A 10,621-nucleotide genomic window follows, 5' to 3' on the forward strand; every position below is an offset into this window, starting at 1 on the left:
ATATATATATATATATATGCTCATATGAAGCATATAATCATATGGCGTATATTGACCAGATATGTCATCTATATATCTACATATATATTTAGTGTTTATGAATCATCAAAGTCGTTCCCGATGATCATAGAGACCAAGCAGCACTAGATGTGGTACAGCTTATACTGAATGAATACTTGATATAATTAATTATCGCGAATTTAAATGAGGAAACATTTTTTTTAATTGTAATTTTGTCGTATTGTATTGCGAATTATAATATTAATTAATAATACTTATTTTAGCAATAAAATTGCATTAATTAATGTTATATGAAAAATTTTTGAAGGTCTGATTATATCTTTTTAGATCTGGCCAAATAGAAACAATTTGCAGAGCTTACTAGATTTATTAAAACAGATATGGTTATATTTCGACAGATCTAATTCCTTTTTCTCAGGATATTTATAGTTCAGCAACTGCTAGAATCCGGTTTATGCGAAAGCATTACAATGCAATAATGAGAAAAATTTTTCAGTTAATCGTCTAGTAATAACAACTGCCGTTAGTTTCTGGTTACTTGATTGAATAAATTATTGTTGAGTAATATGAGCTACATTCTCGATAAATAAGTTATTTGCCAATCATAAATAAGTCACGAAAGTTAGCTGTAATGCTTTTGCGGATCGACAACAGTCGTGATTTATGTAACATGCCAGTAACTAGCATCAGTTTTAGTATTATCAAGATTTTTATAATGCCTGCTTTACACGGGTTTGTAATTGCGCGTGCAAAACAGGTTTTCCGAACACTGCCAGTTTGAGGGCGTGAATTATTTTCGGACATTCGCGTTCGCCTGATAAACGCGGAAGGCCATTCACATTCTCAAGAAATTGTAGATTTATTATTATACACATATATATATTTTTTTGTGCGTATTTCGATTTACTTCCATCTCTATAAGGAGAGAAGTGGGATTATTTTTTTTAAAGAATATATGTATTACGCGTGGAGACGTTATTTACAGTGGATGAGAAAAGTATTTGCATACTGCTGAGTTTTGCTATTAGTATAGCTCTTGATTATTAAATAGTTGCAAATAGATAACACCAATAAATAAATTATGTATTATACGGGAAAAGTTAAAAAATAAAGTGCGCTTATAATTTTCTTTTATGACATTACGTAGCATTTTTGCTTTTATTTGCAAACAAAAGTTTTCATGACTGAAGTCAATTAATTTTTTTGAAGGTTTTAGAAATCTACATTTGAGTAAGATTTAGCTACTGTTAACTACATTGTTAATGTAATTAACACACATAGACATGTAGTTAATGAGAAACTGCTAAGTATATTAACTGCATTCTACAAGCCAGTACACTTTATTTCTTAATTCACGTATGAGACATATTATACATATAGTTGCCGCTGGAACAAATATTTTTGAAGAATTTTAGATAGAAAGAAAGTTATAAATATTTATAGTTTAAAAAATCACGGTGCATGAATGTTATTTTTACTTAGTACATATTCAATAAGATGGAGATTTGTATCAGTGCCAAAGATTCTTGATACACTGAAAAAAGAAAAGATTAAAACCCCTGGAGAAATTTTTTTCTCAGAATTTTTCATATAATCTTATAACTTTTAGAAAATTTTTCTAATTTTTTATACAGATTGGAATACTTTTTAGAAATGTCGAGAAAGTATATATCCTTTTTTAGAATTCTTCATATACACACACATGTGAATTCTGAAATATATTTTTAAATTTCTAAGATTTCTTTTCCTATAATTTTTGATGAAAAAAATCTTATAAATCTTATAAATCTGAAAAAGTTTAAAGTATAAAGTATATTTTTTCAAAAATTATAAAATAAGTATTAAAATAGAATATCTTAGAATATTTCATAATTTATATGTATGAAAAATTCTAAGAAAAGAGAGAGATGTAGACTTTTTCAATATTTTCAAAAAATGTTCGAATTTGTATAAAAATTTTGAAAAAAATTTTCACTAAGAAAGGGGAAGGAAAGTAAGCTTCTCTTGACTGAATGTCTCTTTTGCGTCGCAAATTATCGCAAATTTTTCCGTGAAGGCATATTATCACTGTATTATAGAAGCATTGACGACCGTATTGAAGATTATGTTTGACATTATTTCTAATTTGCAAAATATTAAATATTCGTTCAATTCACCTTGTTGTATTTATTCTTTACGGTTAGAGAATTAACTTCTTCTAGCATATTTTCAATTTGGGATATAATTTCCAAACTTTAAAAACTTGATATTTGTTATGATAAAAAATATCTGTTACTAGTTTAACGGATTTTTATTTAAGGACTTAAATTAGGACTGATTAGTCGAATGTGGAGGGTGTGTTTAGCTGTAGCGCTTCATTCGTTCTAATGATCAAATGTACGTATATAATTCAATAATTTCATGCCAATTAAAACGTCGGCTTAGCGACGAGCCGAACTGCAACAACGTTGTCATTTTATGCGAAAATTATCGATAAGAAATCTAATTTTTCGAAAAACAAAAAATTATCAATAAGAAATCTAACAATAAGTTGACAGTTGATTCAACAAGAGTGCAAGAATAGTGATATATTAATTACCGAATCGAGATCGCTGAGTATCTTCTGCTATGTTATGAAAGTATAATTGTTATGAAATTATAATTGCAAAAAATTTGTACATAAATGGATAGAATTTAGATTTTATCGGAGAAAGAACTGAAACTATTGATAAGAATATTAAATGACAAATCACTCTGTTTGTAGGACTTTCATAGTCCTTCGTGGAATTTCTTTTCTTTATCATTATTTCTTAAGATATTCTAGATCGTTAAGATATTCTATATATATTACTTTATATTAATTTTTTTTGCATAACAAACATTCGTTATAATGTACTATACGTTTTGACTATATAGGTTCTTCGTACTAATCGGTATGTAACTTTTAGTTTCCTGACCATCGATGAGGTATAAATACATTCCATTCTGTCCATATGATAGTGTATAATATACATATAAAGGATCAATAAAAATATATATACTTTTTTCAGAATTGAGAGTAATATTTATAATTGATTGTCACGCCCTATAGTACCCTATATAAATCCTTATATCTCTTGAAGATGCAGCTTTCTGCGTCCTACTTTCTATTTTTCTTGCAATATGTCTGAAAAGTCTAAACGCTTTTTCACCGCTAAGACTAATCCTAACGCGTATACTGCATACGAATGGCCAGAATGGAAGGACTCCGATTTAAATAACGAGAAATGGGAAATATCTAAAGACGGTCCAGATGGTCTATTCCTAGACGCAGAACGTGTCGCTATGCCTTGGTCTTTAGAACCTGACCGTTGGATACGAGCAAAAGATTTGGAACACTTGACTGTATTGTCTATTTTAATTATGCACTTCAGATAACGGACATTAATTTTTTTAAATTGACATATGGCTCTCTTACTTTAAAAGTAACATAAAATACGTGATTTTCGAGTTATTATCATAAATGAGTTAAATAAACATTCTATTTCATCAAAAGTGAATTAACTTAACTTTATAAAAATTATCACAATTGTCACTCAAAAGGAGTAGTTTAAAAAATATCGTCAAAATTATTAAAATTTAAAAAGGATTTTTAAAAATTGTGAAACAAAAATTACAAAAATGATTATTTAATCATTGTTAAGAATTTTTATTTATTTTTTTATTATTCTTTTTTCCAATATTATTTGATTAATCAGCAATTTTTTCAATTTAAAAAATAGCTTTTTTTAAGAAACTTAATTTCTTTGAATTGTGTCACTTTGAAGTAAGAAAGCGATTATTAAGTTCTAATTAAACACAATGAAATATTATATTAATGTACATAAACATTATAAAAACGGAAATACTCTTCAGGCTCCTCCGACTGTATACGTAATGACCGTGGAACATTCTGATCTGATTACAAACAATAAGCATCTATTACACAGCGAGGTATTTTTATAACTGTAATTTAATATAACATTTAATGACTTACAAATTGCTGCAAAGCGACGAACAAGAACAGCGTTAATGATAATAGCAATTTTCAGTTTGTGAGGTGGTTTGTGTCCGCGTTGACAAACTTGCAATATTGCGGTCGGGAGGGTTTAGACATTAGCGGAGAGAACTCGAATTTCACTTGGATCGGTCGCAATAATCCCTGGTATGGTTGGATGCACGTGTATTCCATGAACAAAGCTGGGAAAAACATCCAGCATCAACCCATAATAAATCCAAACGGTAGATATGACATTATATTCAATTCACATAATAATTTGATGATTTACATAGAAATTTTCTAAATCCTTTGCACTGTTGAATCTCAGATTCAAAAATTGATAATAATTTTTCAAAAATAATATAAGTCTATTATCTGCGTATATATATATATATATATATATGCATGTCGCTTAAACCACTTTGGTTCCAATTAATAAACATCTTCTAGGAAAATATATTGTAAGATTATATTACATGGGATGTTGGCGTCGCATCCTAGTGGACGATATCATTCCTGTGGATAAAAATGGCAAGCCTCTTTTACCACGCACATCCAACAACTTCGAGCTATGGCCGATGCTTCTCGCCAAAGCATTGCTCAAATTGGTCTCATTAACTTGGACCAGACGTCGCGAAATCATCGACTTTCATCCAATCACTTGTTTTACAGGTGAACACAACATCCGTTTTGTTTTTAACAAAATAATTAATATAATTATTTTAGTTCAAAAAATTTTCTTTCTTTAATTTTTAATGATTCATTTCAAAATCTGCTATTTACTATAAATAAATTAATCACCATATTGATCCTATTGACGATTCTAAGAAAGGTTCTACAGTAATATAAATTTTAATAGTAACACAGGTTGGATCTACTTAACAATGAATATCGCGGATTTTACGTTGCAAGACAAATGGGACTTTCTAACGAAATATTCCGAACGTTTTGAGTGGACTACGCAAACCGCACAAGATTATATTTCAGGTATATTCATTGAATGTATGTACTGTACATACATAACGATCTATAGACGTTTCTTCGATTACCGTATTACGTTATTCCCGTCTATATTTCCGAATAGAAAGCTCTGCGAATATGACCAACGAGACAAAGAAACCTGGAGAAACTTCGCAGCCGTTTGCCGCCGAAACCGGGAAACCTCAACCGATCGCGCTGTTTCTCCTCTTGAGCGACATGCGAGCACTCGGAAGCGATGCAGTACCAGGGCTGTCACCCTGCTGGGATCACATAATTTATATTGTTCAGTCGCGTGATATTCCTCTTGATCCCAAAGATGTAAGAACATTAAATCTCAATTCAATGATTATCTCTTGGTAGTTATCATGATGATACTTATTAATTTATTATGTAATTTATTATGTAGAGAAACTCAGATAGTACAGATTGTTATGAATTCTCTGGGAAATAATAAAGAAATAATAATAACAAAATAATAAGTAAATTGTAAAAAGTAAAGAAAACATCTTAGAAGAAATAAAACTATTAACATTCCAAATCGTTCAAAAGTTTGAAACGCGTATAGCGAAAGCTAGAATATGGAGAATATTAGAAATACATACTAAATATATCTGTTAGATGTTTCTATTATATTCTTAAATTTTTTGTGCGAATTGTAATTGGCTCTAAATTACTTTTTTTTTCCTCAAGGTAAAGCCGCCATTAGCAAAGTGGAAATTTCATCGCTGGTTAAAGTGGGCCATTTCGCGAAATATGATCGATCTTGCCGACTTTGTCCCGATTCGTTATTTAAAAGTGATAAGTCCTCTCAAAGAGTGCAACAGGATTGGTCATGATAAAAGTGACGTTGCAGGAAACTTAATCTCTTCAAACGAGATTGAGAAGTCCGATAAATTTACTCGGAGAATGAGATCTCAGGAAACATCAGACTTACCCACCGCATCGAAAGAAGAAGCAAAGGAAGACGTCAATCGATGGATCGACTTCAACAAACTAGCCTCATACGTGACGGAAGTATATCTGTTTTACAAGTTGGAGTATTTCCAGCAATCGATTCAAGTAACAGATGACGTATTAAAGATAGCCAGTGAGAATCATAATAAATCAGAAACAGCAAAGGCTGCTTCAATAAAAGAAACTGAAAAGGAAAAAGCAGGTATATTTTTATTGAAGTTTCTATCTAAAAAAAATTCTGTCTAAAAGAATTCTAGACAAAGAATTGTCTGGAATTCTTTTAAATATTAAATAGAATTATAGACAATATATACTGTTAATTAAAAAAGAAAGATCAAATAACTACATAAATAAATACATAAATCGAAGGATTTCTTGTTATAGCTTATAATTAAGATTCTTTTCTCAAAGAAATCAGATATTCACAATAATATTGAAAATTAATTTCAAAAATAAATTGAATTCTTCTTTTCATAAACAAGACACAATGAGATTTCGATCCAATTTTCTTAAAATTTTCTTTCAATTTGAAAACTTATAGACACTTACAACAATATCGGCAAGATACTAAAATCCAAATACAAACCTCTATATTTGTTCTGCGATTCTCCGAAGAAAAAATTTTTCTTGGTCAATCTTTGCGCCGCACCGAAGAAGAAGAACGATTTGCACAAAAAGAATTACTTGATCCTTGAAAAGTACAACTGGTTCTTTATATCGGATTTACCGGATCAATCGATAACTATTTCCACTACTGGCAACAAGTCAATTATTATAGAATTGGAAGCTGGCAGGCAACTTTTGCAGATTCACAGTCGTTTAGGCTCAGGTCTGATGATTATTTCTTCAGATACGGATTTTCATCTTGGAGATCAAGCAACTGTGCAACAACTGATGACCTCAGAGTCTTACAGAATTGAGCAGATATCGAAAATAATTAGCGACAACCTCTGTAAAGCTTATCGATCGTTTGGAACAAGGAATTATCCATCAATGTTGAAAAACTTTTACCAAAGCTACATGCCTAACTTGCAGTTTGCTTCTTTAAAAGAAAATAAAAATTTTCGGACACTAATGCACCATTTTTTCATGGAAGAACAAGTTCGGTTGATCAGACAGATTGTTCCTGACGAAGAATTCAAAGATATTCTTCACTCTTTAAGAATATTTTTCTTAAATCCGCGTATTAGATTAGAATCTCTCGATTTAATGACAAATCAAAATATTTTTCAAGATCTTACAATAAGGAAAACTTTGAAAATAGATGTCTTAGATCAAGCTGCAACTACGATTCAATCTTTTCTCAAGATGGCTGTCGTCAAGGGTTATAAAAAACTTCACAATCCTGATCACGCTTTTCATACGCAAATTCGTGATCGACTCCAAATGATATCCGATCTATTTGATTTGTCTCTCGCAAGCCAATTATTAAGGAACGTTATTAATCGTCATGATAACCTGCGCGATCTGTATCCTTGTTCTGAAGACTTCATACACGTTCTAAATATTCAGGAATTCAAAAATGTTCTGAGAAACATCAGGCATGAACAATACTTTCCGATTGTTAGATTCGTTGTAAATCCTAAACCCAAAGAGACGGTTCTCGCGGCCTTCGAATTGCTAATCGATCTTCCTCGTTTTGCACTTCGTGTCTTTAACAATCAAAGCGGACACGAGATGACACGTCTTGTGAATCACGTGATTCCAACTCATTACGAGTACCTTCCGGATGGTTACACGGTGTTCGCTTATAGCTGGAGCGATAAGCATTTTAAAGAGTTCGATTGGACAATTCGCGTGATTACCATAAAAGGTAACCCAATACTCTATCAACTGGATGAGCAGCAATCTTTGTCCTTAGAGATCAAACCACCAAGATTGAAAGTCGATGAATTAATCGGTACTTATATCCCGAACGCGAAAGATTGTATCTTGCGTTATATTCTACAAACGATTTCAGAAAGAAACTGTGTTTCGATAAGGTTGACAACCTCTTACAACCTAACGGAAATCAAAATAAAAGTTATCGATGAAGACGGCAACGTTTTAATTGAAGTAAACGGTGGTTCAACGGTATTATTACCCTTAGTGATTTTGAAACATACAAGAAATGAGGAAAATTATAGGACTGAGAATAACAGCCAAGATATTAACAAAAAGATGAAAAATGCGAAGAAAAAAAATTTGTATTACATAGAGGCTTTTGTGCTCAACAATAGTTGGCCCCTCACGAATGCCGAGTGGATAGTCGTGAACCAGGCAAAGATAAAGAGAGCAGAAGATATTAGAACAAAAATACAATCTGAGAATAAAGCATCAAAGTCCGATTTGTCGACGATGAGGAAGAACACGAACCAATTCGCAAGTGATGACCAAGGTTTGGAACCACCGTATTGGATTCTTCAAGTTGTTACAGATGCTCAGGAGGTTGTAGAGGTATGTATTCGTTCCAGTTTATCGAGAAAACTTTTATCTACTAAGTAGTTAAGTAATTTTAAACCTACTCAACGAGAAATGAACCGTCAATTCGACATCAATTTGTTGAATCATTTAATCTTATTGGGTTAAAAAGAAACTTAAGAATTATGAAAAGTTATAATGCCAATAATTTTGAAGTTTTTCTTCAAGATGATATTATGATTGTGAAATCATGAAATTGTCTAAATGAGACAAGCATCTTTTATCTAAAAAATTTGTCTTCAAAAAATTATTTCATTAAAAAAATTAAATATCTCACAAATGAAATATCTCAATGCTTTTTATTTTATTCTGTATTAATTTCAACTTACGAGAAAATGCATCACTGCCGAATTCATTTGGTGATGATGCCGCGTATTGTTTGTGAGTGAATTTTAAGTTAACTTAAACTTACTTTAAAACTCAAAAGCATTTTGAAAAATTCAGATGCAATGGAGATAATGAAACCTATGATTTTTTTAAAGATTACTTTAAATAAATCAATCTTAAAATATTTCAAAGTTCTTACTCTAGCTCACCCTAGATTATCTAAAAATTTCTTAAGTAAACTCTTATAATTACTTTAAAAACTTTAACTTCATTTAAAATAAATTTTCTCAAAGGATTTAAGGAATTAAGGAAATTATAAATTTAATCATATTATTCACAAGTCATTATTAATTTATAGATAATTAATGTTTTTTAATACTATTATAAATCCTAAAATCTTAAATTTGTTTGTTGAAACTTTTCATATTTTTAGGTTTTTTTAGAGGATTGATTTTTTAAAAAACCATTTTTCTTTATTTTTTTATGTTTATTAGGTCTATGAAGACAAAAGTAAAGAGCAAGAAATAACATTGATGAAAAAAATGTGGTGGCTGAAGGATCCAAATCGAGTTAAACGTGGAAAGAATTTGCGGGAAGCCTTTTTAAATGCACACACCTCGAAAATTGAATCTGACGTATTTTTGAATCAAAACGGAATACAACTGAAATTAATAGATGAAGATATGGAATTTTGTCTGCCGCACGCAAGACAATATAGAACCTTGAAGTCACCAAAATCTTACTATTTACCTGCTTTGGATTTGACAAAATACATGAAAAAGATTGTCAAATATCATCGAATAAAGATAAACAGCGATGAAATATTAAAAAATCATCATACCGCCATCATCACCGACGATCAAATAAATGATTCTGACTTGAAAAATTTAGATGACCTAATGAACAAGCTTCGGAGAGACTTAAAGCACTTTGGAAAAAAGCAGAATTTTTGGCAGAGAAGATCATTCGTTGTTTATGAAAAAAGAGAGATTTACATTAAGAATTTGATAGCCGAGAAAGAAAAAAAATAAAACGAATGGAAAGAAGAATTAAGAAGATTCTATTTTACAAAATGACGTAATAACTAATTTATTTCGTTTACAAACATTATGATTCAATAATTAAGTAATAATACATATAAAAATGATTATAAGTACTTAAATATTGAAACACTTTAAATAATATACAATAAAGATATAACGAATTATTGACTGTTGCAGTAAATAGAGACGTGTAGTCTTCTAGCAAGAGACGAATGAAATGCTACTTCAAGAGCGCTGTTCACTTGAAGAAGCACACCTGTTTTACGTTAATGACTGTTCCACGATCCATCTTTTAATGACGCCTCTCTGGCTGCTCAAGAAAGAAATAACGGTGATTCCGATTTTTCATCCGGGACCAGTCCACGCAGTCTAGTAAGATTATTATGAAACTACGAAAAGAAACGTCTACAAGAGAGGGTGCTTTTAGATGTACACTGAACAGTGAGTGTAATAAACGACCTCGAATATTAGTGAATATTAGTAGTTACCATCGAAAATATTATCGTCCCTCTTCTAATCAGACCAATAAACGAAATTATTTTCAATTTCAATGTCGAACTGATTTCAATCTTAAGACTCCTGTTTATTCAGAACTATTATATCTCAGATTATAACATAAGAAACATACAATAAAAATTTTTGCAAAATATTTTAAATTTTAATATAGAAAAGTATGTTTTATGTAAAACACATACAATTAATAAAACCGACTTATGAAATATACTAAAAAACTTTTTGTTAATTAATAAATAACCATATATATATATCTAAAATAACCATATATATATATATATATATATATATATATATATATATAATAATAATAATAATAATAATA

At 30.3% G+C, this 10,621-nt stretch overlaps 1 protein-coding gene across 1 annotated transcript; it reads left to right on the forward strand.

The window, feature by feature from the left end:
* The first annotated feature begins 3,162 nt into the window (after positions 1-3,162).
* LOC105621661 lies at positions 3,163-9,771 on the forward strand. Its single transcript, XM_012203129.1, has 10 exons — positions 3,163-3,384; positions 3,895-3,972; positions 4,071-4,260; positions 4,469-4,690; positions 4,886-5,005; positions 5,103-5,317; positions 5,690-6,155; positions 6,495-8,026; positions 8,129-8,389; positions 9,235-9,771. Exons 1-10 carry the CDS (start codon positions 3,163-3,165, stop codon positions 9,769-9,771), a joined length of 3,843 nt encoding a protein of 1,280 aa, XP_012058519.1.
* The last annotated feature ends 850 nt before the right edge of the window (positions 9,772-10,621 follow it).

This window comes from Atta cephalotes, assembly GCF_000143395.1.
Source record: "Atta cephalotes unplaced genomic scaffold scaffold00035, whole genome shotgun sequence".
Classification (NCBI taxonomy): domain Eukaryota; kingdom Metazoa; phylum Arthropoda; class Insecta; order Hymenoptera; family Formicidae; genus Atta; species Atta cephalotes.